This window comes from Dipodomys ordii, unplaced genomic scaffold, assembly GCF_000151885.1.
Source record: "Dipodomys ordii isolate 6190 unplaced genomic scaffold, Dord_2.0 Scaffold102, whole genome shotgun sequence".
Lineage (NCBI taxonomy): Eukaryota > Metazoa > Chordata > Mammalia > Rodentia > Heteromyidae > Dipodomys > Dipodomys ordii.
In genome coordinates, this window is record NW_012267318.1 from 5,488,339 (window position 1) to 5,503,563 (window position 15,225).

At 40.8% G+C, this 15,225-nt stretch overlaps 1 protein-coding gene across 1 annotated transcript in view; it reads left to right on the plus strand.

Moving 5' to 3' along the window:
- The window catches only part of Fry (furry homolog (Drosophila)), a 291,396-nt gene that overhangs the window by 99,529 nt on the left and 176,642 nt on the right, over positions 1-15,225 (plus strand). The window contains exons 4-7 of the mRNA XM_013027318.1: positions 3,679-3,818; positions 11,127-11,217; positions 11,434-11,513; positions 11,634-11,714. Coding sequence (XP_012882772.1) covers positions 3,679-3,818; positions 11,127-11,217; positions 11,434-11,513; positions 11,634-11,714 — 392 coding nt within the window. The remainder of the gene's footprint in view (positions 1-3,678; positions 3,819-11,126; positions 11,218-11,433; positions 11,514-11,633; positions 11,715-15,225) is intronic.

Here is a 15,225-nt window from a genome sequence, read left to right on the forward strand (position 1 = left end):
GAGGGAGGGAGGGAGGGAGGGAGGGAGGGAGGGAGGGAGGCAGGCAGGGAGGGAGGGAAAACCTGAGGAAGAAAGCCTTGATTGTATTGCTCAAATTGTTCAGTGTTAAGAGCATCTTTTCAAGGTAGCAGTGGAAAAAAAGAGCCCGTTGACAAGAAACCCTTCTTCTCCACAAACTCTTAGGAGTTTCCTCTTAGGAGGAAAGAAGCCCAGACTGCTTAACTGAGCATGTAGGAGGTCTGCAAGTTTCTGTTTCTCCTACTGCTTTCTCCACCTGGCAGACATCTTCACATGCCTGGAACTTCGAAGTACCTCCTGCAGATCCACCCCATCCCTGCTAGTTCAACCCTCCCAAATTCCTTTCTTTATGAGATGAGTTCCTGGTTCAAAAGTCTGTAGGGGCTTCCCAATTGTAGAGAAAATACTTTCAGTATTACCACCCTCCCTTCTGGCATACCAAACACCAAGTAATTCTTTTATGCCTTCATTACTATAAGCTTTTCTGTTCTGCATACTTGTCTCTTTAAAAAAAAAAAAGTTTGGTGCTGGTATGGGGCATCAGGACCTGGGCACTGTCCTGCCCCTGAGTTTTTGTTTTGCTCAGGGCTAGCATTCTACCATTTGAATCATAACTCTGCTTCTGGCTTTTTGGTGATTAATTGAAGGTAAGAGTCTCATGAACTTTCCAGCTTGGGCTGGCTTCAAACCCTAGTCCTCAGATTTCAGTCTTCTGAGTAGCTAGCTAGAATTATAGGTGTGAACTACCAGCACTCAGTTTGTATGTATTCTTTCCTTTACTCTCAAATCTCTACTGTCTTAAATCTCAGGTAAAATTTACCTGTATTTTTCTTAAATTCCTACCTCCCCATATTCTTTAGTGTGCTCTCTCTCTCTCTCTCTCTCTCTCTCTCTCTCTCTCTCTCTCTCTCCCTCTCTCTCTCTTTCTCGGAAACCCTGGTTTCAATGTGCTCTATATGTTGGTAAATTTGCATATTTACCAGACTGATTAAATGATTTTCCATTCTTTTCTTTTCTCACCTAACAAAAAAAGGTGTTTATCTCATGAACCGTTTGGTGTCATAAATGGGTTTTTTTTGTTTGTTTGAGCTGATCCTGAGGCTTGAACTCAGGACCTGAGTTCTGTTCCTTAGCATTTTTGCTCAAGGCTAGCAATCTACCACTTGAACCGCACCACCACTTCTGGGTTTTTTTGGTAGTTGATTAGAAATAAGAGTCTCATGGGCTGGCTTCAAATGATAATCCTCAGATCTCAGCCTCCTGCATAGCTAGGATTATAGGTGTGAGCCAATGTTGCCTGGCTTTGGACCATAATATTTCTGAAATGTAATTTTTAATGATTTTGTAGATAGTCTTGTGTGCCAAATTCCACATTGTATTAAGGCATTTGTCTATACTTTTAGGTTGTTTCTGGGGCTTTTAGTGTTGTTGTTTTTTGGTACTGGAACTTGAACTCAAGGTCTTGTGCTTGCTTAGGCTTACTTGCTCAGGTGGGACTTTACCACTTGAGACATGCCTCTAGCCCTGCTTTATTTTGTGCCAGTCCTGGGGTTTGAACTCAGGGCCTGCGCACCATCCCTGAGCTTTTGTGTTCCAGGTTAGTAGTCTACTACTTGAACTACCACTCATCTTCTGGCTTTTTGGCCATTAATTGGAGATAAGAGTCTCTTGGAGTTGCCTACCTGACCTGTCTTTAAACTAGGATTCTCAGATCTTAGCCTCCTGAATAGCTAGGACTCCAGACGTGAACCACTTGTGCCCAGCTTAGTCCTGCTTTTTGATAGTTCATTGAAGCTAAGAGTCTTATGGGAATTTTCTGCCCAGGTTGGCTTTGACAGATCTGAGACTCTTGAGTAGCTAGGATTACAGGCATGAGCCACCAGAACCAAGCTAAAAGTAATCTTGAGAATGCTTTTTCTTGGGTTATTAATATGTCTTTCCACATTAATCCCCAAACATGAAATGCCAGTTTTTCTCAATTGGCAGTATATGAACCCATTATTATTGCTTACCAGTACAGGTTATTGCCATTTACTTATACTCTTTGTTAATTAAGTATTTAAAACATATTGTGGTTGTACATGTAATGGACACAAGACCTTTCTCAGACAGCTGTTCTGTCTTTCCAGGGTTGGAGGTGTGGCTGAGCAGTATCACATCAGCCTAGCCCGTAAGAGGCTCTCAGTTCAAAGCTCAGTAATATTAAAAAAAATCCTCCAAGTCTCTAACATGCTTTATAACTTTCTTGACAGCATATTCTACAGTTAAAAGGTTTTCGTTGTAATGATTTCCATGTACTAAATTTTGTATGACACTTTCCTTTTTGGAGTAGGCAGAAGAGTCCTGCCTGTTACACAGACTCACAAAGAGTTGGGCTTCACTGACTCAACTTCAAGCCTGTAATCCTAGTAATTCAAGAAACTGAGATTGGAGGATCTAGGTTTGAAGTCAGCAGGGTCAGGCACGTCCGTGAAACTTTTTTTTCCTATTTCCAGTTACCCAGCAAAAAGCCTGAAGTGGAACTGTGTCTCAAATGGTAGAGCACCTGCCTTGAGCGAATAAGCTAAGGGGCAGTGTACAAACCCTGAGTTCAAGCCACAATGCTGGCATAAAAACAAATTAACAACAACAACAACCCCCCAAACTCACAGATTTTCTCTTCTGTTTTCTTCTGAAGTTTTATTATTTTTGGCTCTCTGCTTGGCTTTATGACTCATTTTGAATTAATTTTGCAGACAACATGAAATCTAAATAGAGGTTCATTTTTTTTGTGCATGGTAATTAGTAAATGATCAAGAATCTTTCCAGATAAAAAGATTAGAATTAAAAGTCTATCAAAGGAAAGGATCTATAATGGGACCTACTCATTTCAGTGGACTCTAATTGCATCATACCCCAGCTAAATGTTTACCAACAAAAAACAATAATTGTTATCATCACATAGATTGTTTGGAGGATATCCATTGTTTATTTCACCTAAGTGATATGAGATAATTGCATTAGTAGATTTTTTAATACAATAAGCATTTTTAAAAATCTAACAACTACAAGGTACTTCTTATTCAAGGTACAAGTTAGATGTCTTGGGAAAATAATTTTTTGTGGGTTCCCTACTAACTTGATTGCAATTAACATCTGATTTCTAGAATGAAAGGGAGTCAAAGTAATTAACTTTCTTGAACCACAAAGTTATTACTATATGAAGAATGTCTGTCAGCACTTAAGAGACTTGGACTCCTGGGAGTGTACTAATTAAGATTATGAAAGAGCTGTCATAAATGAGAAAGTTTTGTAGTGAATGTTGCTTGGGGTAATTTGTGACATAGAAAGTTTCTCAGAGCAGGGAGTCTATGGCTCATGCCTATAATCTTAGCTGCTCATGAGGCTGAGATCTAAGGATCAAGATTTGAAGCCAGTCCAGGCAAGAAAATTCATAAGATTCTTCTTCAATTAACTACCAAAGTGGAACTGGGACTCAACTGGTAGAATGTCAGCCTTGAGCAAAAAAGCTAAGGAAGAGCAAAAAAAGCTAAGGAAGAGCATCCAGACCCTGACCTCCAGCCTCCATGCCAACACACACACACACACACACACACACACACACACACAAGTTTCTTAATAATTAACAAGCCTGTTAATGGCCCACATCTTTCCCTGTAGGTCATCAGCTCCATGAGTTCCCTGTCTGAGTACTGCCTGCCTTCCATCCTGCGAACATTATTTGACTGGTATAAAAGGCAGAACGGCATTGAGGATGAATCACACGAATACAGACCAAGAACCAGCAATAAATCAAAAAGGTACATTTCTTTCATAGAAGATTCTGATTTTGTCATTGTTGTTGTTATTGTTAAGAAATATAAATACCAGGCACTGATGACTCACTACTATAATACTAGATATTCAGGAAGCTGAGATCTGAGAATCCTGGTTTAAAATCCTGGTAGACAGATCCAAGAGACCCTTATCTCCAATTACCAGCAAAAAGCAGGAGTAGAGGTGTGGCTCAGTTGGCAAAGCACCAGACTTTAGCAAGTAAATTAAGCAAGAGCACTAGGCCCTGAGTTTAAGCCCTACAGGAAGGAAGGAAGGAAAAGAAAAAAGGAAGGAAATGAAGGAAGAGAGAGAAAGAAAGAAAGAAGAAAGAAAGAGAAAGAAAGGAAAGAAGGAAGGAAGGAAGGAAAAGAAAGGGGAGAGAGAAGAGAAGAGAGAGAAAGAGAAAGAAAAGAAAGAAAGAAAGAAAGAAAGAAAGAAAGAAAGAAAGAAAGAAAGAAAAGAAAGAAAGAAAGGAAGGAAGGAAGGAAGGAAGGAAGGAAGGAAGGAAGGAAGGAAGGAAGGAAAGAAAATGAATCCAGGTGCCAGTGGCTCATGACTGTAATCCTAGCTACTAAGGAGGCTGAGATCTGAGGGTCATGGTTCAAAGCCAGCCTGGGCAGGAAAGTCCATGAGACTCTTACCTCCAATTACCCCCACACACCCTCCCACCCCCCTCACCCCCGACCTCCACCCAGAAAGCTGGAAGTGGCACTGCACTGTGGCTCAAGTGGTATAGCATTCACCTTGAGCTGAAGAGCTGAGGGACAGTTCCCAGGCCCAGAGTTCAAGCCCCACAACCAAGAAAGAAAGGAAGAAGGGAAGGAGGGAGAGAGGGAGGGAGGGAAGGAAGGAAGAAAGGAGAGAAGGAGGGAAGGAGGGAAGGGAAGAAGGAAGGAGAGAGAAAAAGGGAAGAAAAGGAAGAAAGGGAGAGAGGGAGGGAAAGAGAAAGAGAGAAAAGAAAAGAATGATAAATCAACCTGAGAGTTATATCTTATCTATGCTGTCCAGACTTTCCACAAGAATGCCTAGGGCCATCTGGTCTGGAGCTGATAACACCTTGGAGACCCAGGCTGAAATGACACCCAGCCTTAGTTTCACATTGGTGGGTCTGTAGAATCGCCATCTTTCCCTCTTCTTTCCTCTGCTGTCCATCTCCCCTGTGATCTATTCCAAAAGCAGAAGGCTGTCACAGGCCCCAGATGACAAGCTGAGATAGTTTAGTCCTGGTGCAAATAACCTTGAGAGCTCAGTGTAGCGCAACGGGCAGGTGCTGGGTTTCAGGCTGGCAGGAATCCTGGGTTCAAGGGCAGTTCCCACCTCTTTGTCCCTTAGTCTGCTAGTGAGCAAAACAGAAGTTAGAGTCATGCCTCTGATTTCTTCGGCCAGATGAGAATTGTGTGCTTGCTCTGTATAGTTCCCCCTTCCCTTGGTGCGTGTCTCAAAGGTGGAATTTCCAGCTCCACAAGTAGCCATGGAACTTGAGTTTCTAAAATAGTCAAATTAATGTCTGCTCCCTCCAACACACACACACACACACACACACACACACATACATTCACACACACTCAGAGCCCACATTTTAGGTAAGTACATTTAATTGCATATGTATGTAATCAACTCACTATAGCATGTCATTAGATAGAAGAACGTTTAATGCACTTATTTTTTTTTAAGAACCGAGAGGTTATTTTTAAAGCATATTTTTTTCCTGCAGGAATTGATTATGCATTTTTAAATGCTTGTAAAACCAGAAAACAAATTAAATACTCAAGAGCAGACATTAACTATTTCTTCTGAGTAGTTTAATCCCTTTCATTTTTCTTACCAGTTCTCATCTTTTTAAAAAAATATAGAACAGTTATAATGATATAGATATATATAGAAAATACAGAAACATAAAATTATAGAAAATATGGAAGAAGAATGTTGAATAATCAATCACAAGTAATCACGCATGTAATCATGGCTACTTGGAAGCATGAGATTATGAAGTTCACAGTTCGAAGGCAGCACCACCAGGCAAGTTCACAAGACCCTTCTTGCCCCTGCTCAGCCTATAACTGGGTTCAGTGGTGTGTCCCTCTTGTCCCAGCTGTTATGGGAAACCTAAAATAGGTGGATCTCAGTCCAGCTGTATACCTAGGCAGAATTCAGATCCCATAAATCTATGTATCACAAATATATAAGTGAAGAATTTCCTTGAAATTGGAGTTCCATACTTTTATTGCATCTTTCATCCAAATTGGCAGTATAAACTTACACTCTGCTGGAGTTTATCCAAGTTTCAATATTTATCATTTTGAAGAGATTGATAATGGTTTTTTTCATACTGAGTAAAATTTTTAGTTGAAGAGGGAAAGTTTTTAACAAGATGTAATTTTTTTTAAATCGGTTGTGAGGCTTGAACTCTGGGCCTAGGTGGTATCCCTCAGCTCTTCAGCTCAAGGCTAACACTCTACCACTTCAGCTACAGCGCCACTTCCACAAGATGTTATTTGTATAGTAAAATAGTTCACTCTTTTAACAAGTTTACATTCATGCTGAGTGTCAGGTAGTTCACCCTTGTAATCAATCCCCAGCTACTCAGGAGGCTGGATCTGAAGATCAAGGTTCAAAGGCAGCCTGGGCAGGAAAGTTTGTGACAGAAAAAGCCAGAAGTGATGCTGTGGCTCAAGTGGTAGAGGGCTAGCCTTGAGCAAAAGGAACACCCAGGCCCAGAGTTCATTGCAAAAAAAAAAAAAAATCAAACAAAAAAACCCAAAAAACAAAAGTTACATCATATTTTCAGAACTGTACAACCAGCATACTACCTAACTTCAGAACTTTTTATCACTCCAAAGAAACCCTATGCCCACATTAGCAGTCTCTCATCCATGACACATTTTGAAATTTATAAAAATTTGAAGGTAAAATGTCCATTCTGTGTGTGAAAATGGTCCATACTGTGGAATCAGTAAACAATTGCAGTCTTACATCTTAAGGTGTTTGGCAATCCTTCCCACATTACATGCTGGCTTGTGACAAGCCAGGCACTGGTGGCTCACGCCTGTAATCCTAGTTACTCAGGAGGCTGAGATCTGAGGACTGCAGTTCAAAGCCAGCCTGGGAAGGAAAGCCTGTGTGACTCTTATCTCCAATAAACCACTCAGAAAATCGGAAGTGGCGCTTTGGCTCAAGTGGTAGAGCACTAGCCTTGAGCTGAAATGCTGAGGGACATCATCCAAGCCCAGAGTTCAAGCCCCATCACCACCACCAACAACAAAAAAATGATGGCTGGTGACTTCCCTCAGGGTGGGCAGTGCAGCAGTTTTTATGAGTTAAATTCATTTTGTGTTGTTTTGTCATAATTTATTTACGGAAACTAGTTTTCACATGCATTTCTGTCTTGTTTTCTTTTTTCCCTTTCCTTTTCTTTTTTTATTTCTTTTTCTTTCTTTCTTTCTTTCTTTTTTTTTTTTTTTTTTGATGCCAGTCCTGGAGCTTGAATTCAGGGCCTGGGCAATGTCCCTTAGCATGTTTACTCTTAAGCTAGTGTTCTGCCACTTGAACCACAACTCCTTTTCCAGCTTTTTGGTAGTTCATTGTATATAAGAGTCTTACCATCTGTTGGCTTTGAACTACAATCCTCAGACATCAGCCTCCTGAGTAGCTATGATTACAGGCTTGAGCCATTTTTTTGATGGATTGAAAGTAGACTTTTTAGCCGGGCGCTGGTGGCTCACGCCTGTAATCCTAGCTACTCAGGAGGCTGAGATCTGAGGATCGCGGTTCAAAGCCAGCCCGGGCAGGAAAGACAGTGAGACTCCTATCTCCAATAAACCACCAGAAAACCGGAAGTGGCGCTGTAGCTCAAGTGGTGGAGCGCTCGCCTTGAGCTGAAGAGCTGAGGGACAGCGCCCAGGCCCAGAGTTCAAGCCCCACGACCGACAAAAAAAAAAAAAGAAAGTAGACTTTTTAATAATGCTACTAATTTGTGTGTGTGTGAGAAAGAGAGAGAGAGAGAGAGAGAAACAGAGAGAGATATCGGAGCCACTATTGAAGTCACATGCCTACAGAATCAGGACACTAAAGTTCAACCCAGTAACACTTTAGTTACATTTGAATATTTAAAATGAGAAAATGGCCATGCCCCAGTGGGTCACACTAGTAATCCAACTCAGGAGGAGATCTGAGGATCATGATTGGAAACCAGCTCAGGCAGAGAAGTCCATAAGTCTTTATTTCCAATAAACCTCCAAAATAAAGACTGGAAATGGAGCTGTGGCTCAGGTGGTAGAGCATTAGCCTTGAACAAAAAAGCACTGAGCCCCTGAGTCCAAGCCCCAGGACCCCAGAACTGGCACAAAGTAAAATAAAATAAGAAAATTTATGCCTGAGAAGCTGTGCACGGTGATATATACCTGTAGTTACAGCATTTGGGAGGCTACCAACAAAGAATTTCAAGTTGAAAGCCAGTCTGAATTGTGCACCAAATGCAAATCTAGCCTCAATTACATAGTGAAATCCTGTCCAAAGAGAGGAGGGGGGGAGAAGAAAGAGAGAAAAGAAGAAGGGAGGGAGGGAGGGAAGGAGGAAGGAAGGAAGGAAAGAAGGAAGGAAGGAACGAAAGAAGGAAGGAATGAAGGAAGGAAGGAAGGAAGAGAGGGAGGGAAGGAGGGAGGGAGGGAAGGAGAAAGGAAAGAAGGGAGGGAGGGAGGAAGGAAAGAAGGGAGGGAGGGAGGGGAAAAGAGAAGAAAGAGAAAGAGGAAAGAAAGAAAGGAAGGAAGGAAGGAAGGAAGGAAGGAAGGAAGGAAGGAAGGAAAGAAAAGAGGAAGAAAGAAAGAAAGTACATTTGGGAAAAAGCCAAAAGAACAAGGGTTTCAAGAACAGAGCATGATATAGAAGAACTTTAGGGAGGAAGCTATGCCACTGAAAATAGTTGCGGGGAAGGGATGGATACAGGGTGAGGATTTCTAAGATTAGTATAATATCAACATTTTGGCTGCCAAATAAATTTGTCAGATGCCTCTGGCTCCTGGCAAGTGAGAACACAAACCAGCAATAAAGTTGAATTTTCTATTAGAAAAATGCATGTCTTATTTTATTTGAAAGCACAACTTGATTTGTTAAAATACATAAAATTCGAAGTTTATTTATTTATTGCAAGTATTGCTCCTTGCTCAAGGGTTCTCTGGCCACCTTTGAAGATCCCTAATGTCTTGTGACACACAAATGATGTCTTTGCAAGCTCTGTTACTCTCACTTTTACCTTCCTGCTTCCTTCTCCCATGATGCACACACACAAGGCCTGACAAGCAAATATTCTTCTGCACAATCCATTCTGTACTGGAGTTTCTGTTTTCATGGCCAGTAGGAATATTTTCCTATTCTAATATTTGTTTTTGATGCCTGTCCTGGGACTTGAACTCATGGCTTAAGTGCTATCTCTTAGCTTTTTAACTCAGAGTAGACACTCTACCAATTGAGCCACGGCTCCACTTCCAGTTTTTTGCTGGTTAATTAGAAAGAAGAATTTCATAAACTTTCTTGCCCAGATGGCTCTGAACAAGGATCCTTTCATCTTTAACTCCTAAGTAGCTAGGGTTATAGTGTGAGCCACTAGCACCTGCACTATGAGGTCTTGAAGGACTTCTGAAGTGATCCTAAATGAGTCATTCCTACCTCACAAATACATGTCTACTGGGGAGCTAAAACTATAGCTTTCCTTGTCAACTCATCCCTCATTCCTCTTTCTTAAACTGGCTCATCCAAGATTACAGAGCCCCTCTAATCTCCTTGCTTTTTTCCTTATTCCCTCTGAAGACAAGAATATATAAAATTCAAAATCATGTTAAATCATAAAACATCTGCTTGACAAGTCCAAGTCTTGTCATCCTTCCTCAACAAGTAAGTAGTAAGTCATTATGTGTTAAAGAAGTTATGCTAAAAACTTTACATGCTTTATCATCTCTAAACTTGAAGTAAGTACAGGGTAATCATTCCTAACCCCAAAATCCAACATCTGAATTTTGGGGGACATCTACATGGTGTTATAGGTAGAAAATTCCATATCTGATCACAAGAGACAAATCATAGTCAAAACCTAAATACTCCACCAATCACTAGTGGCTCACACTTGCAGTTCTAGCTATTCAAGACACTGAAATGTGAGAATCACAGTTTGAAGCCAGCCTGACCAAGGAAGTTCATGACACTCTTATCTCCAATTAAACATCAAAAAGCCAGAAGTGGGGGCTGGGAAGGTGGCTCAGTGGTAGAGTGCTTGCCTTGCATGCATGAGGCCCTGAGTTTGATTCCTCAGCACCACATAAGCAGAAAAAGCTGGAAGTGGTGCTGTGCTCAAGTGGTAGAGCCCTAGCCTTGAGCTGAAGAGCTGCAAGACAGCTCCCAGACACAGAGTTCATGCCCACAACTTGGGGCGGGGGGGGGGGGAAGCCAGAAGAATGGAGCTGTGGTACAGTGGTAAAGAGCTAGCCTTAAGCGAAAAAGCTAAAGTACAATGCCCAGCTCAGAGTTCCCTTCCCAATACTACCCAGATACTGTAACATCACCTTTGGGATGTGTAAAGAAAGTGTGTATGTGATACAAATGAACTTCCTGTTTAGGCTTGGGTCCCATCCCCAACATAGGTCATTATGTCTGTGCTGAAATCTGAAAAAGTCTGAAATGCAGAACAGTTCCAACTTCAAGCATTTTGAGTACGCGGCACTCCACCTGTTCGCTGCTACTCCTGTTTTGCAGCTGGAGAAATGTCTGGTAGGTAGAAGAGGAGTGGTCCTAAGCCAAGGCTGATGCACACTGTGGTCGTGTCCCTCTCCATCCTTTGCTCAGGGGCCTTTTTCTTCATTGAGGTTCAAACAGTCAGGGCTTAGTAAGTACAAAGGGATGGTCCTTTCACAGTTCAGTTTCTGCCCCCTAACTTTTGATTGAGTGCAAATGACTTCCTTTGCCTCTTCTCTATTTTCTATCCACATTTCCACCCCCCCCCCCGCCCTATTCTGGAATCTGAACTCAGGGCCTGGTACTGTCCATTAGCTTTTTGCTCAAGGCTGGCTGTCTACCACTTGAGCCACAGCTTCATTTCTGGCTTTTTGTTGGTTATTTGGAGGTAAGAATCTCAGACATTTTTCTGTCCAGGTTTCAATCCACTATTCTCAGATTTTACCTTCCTGAGTAGCTAGGATCACAGGGGTGAGCCACTGGTACCCAGCTAGAATCCTAGATCCTTAATGTGTTCTATCACCCTGTAAGTCTCTTCACTCCCAACTAATGTGGTATTTTAAACTTTACAGTGATGAACAACAGCGGGATTATTTAATGGAAAGACGGGACCTTGCCATTGATTTTATCTTTTCTTTAGTATTAATAGAAGTTTTGAAACAGGTGAGTAAATAATTGATTGCTACTTTTATTTAGTATTTATTCATCTAGAAACAAGCTTTGAAAGGCCATATTTATTACATTGTTTATGATTGCCAAATACTGGGTCCTATGAATTTTATTTATGGATTGTTACAGGTCGTGAATAGTTAGGGCAGAACACTGTAATGATGTGTTTTCTCGTTCCCTTTTTAAAGTCAGTTTTTTTTTCTGTTGTAGATTCCACTTCATCCTGTGATAGACAGTTTAATACATGATGTTATTAACTTGGCTTTCAAGCACTTTAAATACAAGGAAGGGTAAGGTGATTTCTTTTCTTAGAGTGTTGATGAAGTTTGGTGCTTAAATTATACAGGCTTTGCTGCTTTTTCAGATGAACTGGGCTTGCTAACTTACTTGTCTAATTATGCCTTTTTTAGGTACCTTGGTCCTAACACTGGCAATATGCACATTGTGGCAGACTTGTATGCAGAAGTCATTGGAGTGTTGGCACAAGCTAAGTAAGTGAGCACTGGAGGCTTGACCATGAGAACTGAGCACCTCTCACTTATGGGAGAGTAGGGTGTGTGGGCTCACAAACAAGCAGGGCTGCTTTAGGCATGAGTACCCCATCCCCCATACTAAACACTCTTCAAGACAGGTACTCAATTTCTCATTAGCATTTATTAAGAGATTCTATCAAGTGTATAGATTTTAAACTCCTGATTCAGAGAAAGCCGTGGACTAATTTGGTGTCTTTTCTTCTTACACAAATGTCCAAAGAACTTTATTCTGGGGTTTTGTTTTCTGTATTCCATGAGTAAGTGGCTACAATCTATCATCTGTGAGTGGGAAAATTCCATTCTAGAATGTCCTCTTTACTATAGACCTTACTTAATTCAAGTGAGCTAAAAATGTCCCAGACTCTGTCATGGAAACAAGTCAGGGGGAGAATTCTCATTGCTAAATTTAACTGGCCTCATAATGCTACTTAGCAAGCTAGAACAAACTAATGTTAGACAATTAGCAGTAATATACTTCTTCCAAAAGTGAGGTCACACCCTACTTACCCATCTTCATTTTATCCAACCCTGAGGCATATTGGGAAAGCTACTGAATGTCTACTTTAAGCCACATGACCTAGAGACATATTATGAATTCAAGACAAGCACCAACTTACAGCAACAGGGATGCGGGATCCTGTGAAATGCGGTACTCACAAAGAGATTTGTATCTTCAAGAAATGGAAATTTCCTAACTTTGTAGCATGGAAGCAAACAACTTATCAACACACACACACACACACACACACACACACACACACACGTTTACAGTATGTACTTAATCAACCTTACCTAATTAACACATAGAATAGAACTCCAAAAAACTCAAAAAGGTCACAATTACCTTTCTTATTCTAACCTATTTTCTTTGCTTGTTTTAACAACCTTTTCCCCCTCTAACAAACACATGACACTTCAGGGTTAGAAGGTGAAAAAGGAAATTCTAGAGGGCAGTGCACTGACACCAGTGGAAAACATCAAGGTCAAAGGCTGACAGAAACAGGGTAGAATGAATCTGGCCAAAACATAAATAAAAACTCACCAACAGAGTTATTTGGACCACTGTGCATGAGACTATATTGTACTTTTATTTGTTTACTATGATCATTGTGGTTTATGAATCACAAAGGAAACAAGGAATAATGCATTTGGGAAAGATTTCCATTGCAATTGAGTAATAAATGTGTCGGCATTTAACTAGATAAGTTGTAATTAATTACCTGACAATTAATTTATGTGTCTACCTCAGTCTTAAAAAAATGTGAGAAAGGAGACACTATTATATGTACTTGCTTATTTGTCAAGCTGTGAAACTCTCAACCTATCCCTTTGTAATTATCCTACTGTAATTTCCTTAATGCTACCATTTGGAAATGTAATTATGCCAAAAAAATTGTCTTTTGTGAAGACAATACAAGATCCTGACAAATGACCTGCTTTAGCTACATAGATTATGAATGAACTGAGAGATAATGTTTAACAATCAAAGGTTTCAAGAATTTCCACATTAGTTTAGATTTATGATCCACTGAGCCAGTATCTTTTAAATACATTTTTATTGTAAAAATAGTGTAAGAGGGGTTATAGTTACATGTGAGCCAGTATTTTTTTTACCAATAGTAGTTTTTAGTTGTGTTAATGATGTCCTGATTCTTCAGTCATTGAATTTAAGAAATGTCTCAGTTTAGACAATGTTCCAGTACTTTCAAGTCACAGATGAACTCTTCAATTCCTGTATCTAAGGGAATATTTTTTTTTGCTGTGACATTCACACATAATACTGACTTTCAAAATACAAGTAGCTTGGCCAGTCTTTTCTTGGTGTACCCACAGATTCAAATAGCTCATGATATGTTCTCACCCTGGCAATTTAGAGTTAACCTTTATTTGACAGATGAGACAATCTTAAATTAGTGCCATACCATGAATTACCTCATTACTACTCATTTCTCATAAGCATGCCATGAATGTTAATTTAGAAAAGTACTCCCCTTCCTTTGTTGTCAGGATGAAGAAAAAAAGAATGTATGCTTATTTGGTACAATGTGATTTTTTTTTCTTTTTGCAAAATTAGAATAGTACAATCATTCTAATTTTAGGTTGTATGTCTAGCTCCCAATGATAATACATAGAAAATAAGTTTTACTCATTATGACTTTAATAACTGAGACATTCTGTCTTTCTCCCTCCCTCCCTCCTTCCCTTCCTTCATTCCTGCCTTCCTTCCTTCTTTCCTTCCTTTTTCTTTTGGGTACTGGTCCTACTTGAACTGAGGACCTAGCTGCTATCTCTGAGCTCTTGTGCTTAAGGCTAGTAATATACCACTTAAGTCACACCACCACTTCTGGCTTTTGGGTGGCTAATTGGAGATAAAAAAAATTCTCACAAACCTGGTCCTGCCCAAGCTAGCTTCAAACCATGATCTTTAGATTTCAGCCTCCTGAGTAGTAAGGATTACAGGCATGAGCCACCAGCACCCAGGACATTCACGGTTTTAATCTTCCTAGTAATAATGCCTCTTACTATCTGCCATTAACCAGCAAAATTCTGGGTTGAAGTTGTGGTTCAAGTGGTAGAGTTTTAACTATGAGCAAGAAAGCCAATCAAAGGCAAGAGGCCCTGAGTTCAAGCTCCAGTGCCACCACATACACACGCATACACACACACACACACACACACACACACACACACACAGAGTAAAATAAGATGAATAAATTAAATACAATGTTTAGCTTTGAAAGTGGCTTTGCATCAGCCTAGTCAGGTGTCCTCTGCAGGTGCGCTCCATAAGCACCTCAGCCACTGGAGGTCAACCCACTCTCTTAGCTCTTGCATACCTACCATGTGTCTGATCTTGTGGGGTTTACCTCTAGCCAGAGGAGTCAGACAATCCACAATACATCAATAAATACATAAACTCTAATGCACTGGCGTTCATTCTGTTCTCAAGCTCACCTTGTGTCAGGAAGTGTTCCCATTTATATGGCACTTGCAGAGCATGCTTGTGGCTCTCTCAAGTCACCTCACTTTCAAGCTGCACACTCCCAGTTGGCTTTAGGCAGTTACTCATATGCATTAATTTGCAAAGGACACTGTAACAACGTGACACTGGCAAACAGCATTTATTCCTTACGTACTCTGGAGACTGGAAATGCAAGATCTGTGTATGGGCAGAAGTGGTTTCCCCCTAAGGAATTCTCCCCATCGCTCATGGGCAGCAGCTGCCTTCTCCCTCCTGTGCTCGTACATCTGTGTATGTCTGTGTTCTGAGGTTACAAGCACTTGAAGGGGCCCACTTTAAGGCCTTACTCAACTTCCAGGTCCCTCTGGCTCATACCTGTTATTCTAGCTATTCAAGGTCCTGAAGTCTGAGAATTGTAGTTCAAAGCCAGCCCAGACAGGAAAGTCCCTGACACTCTTATTTCCCATTAACCACCAAAAAAAGCCAGTAGTAGGGCTGTGACTGACT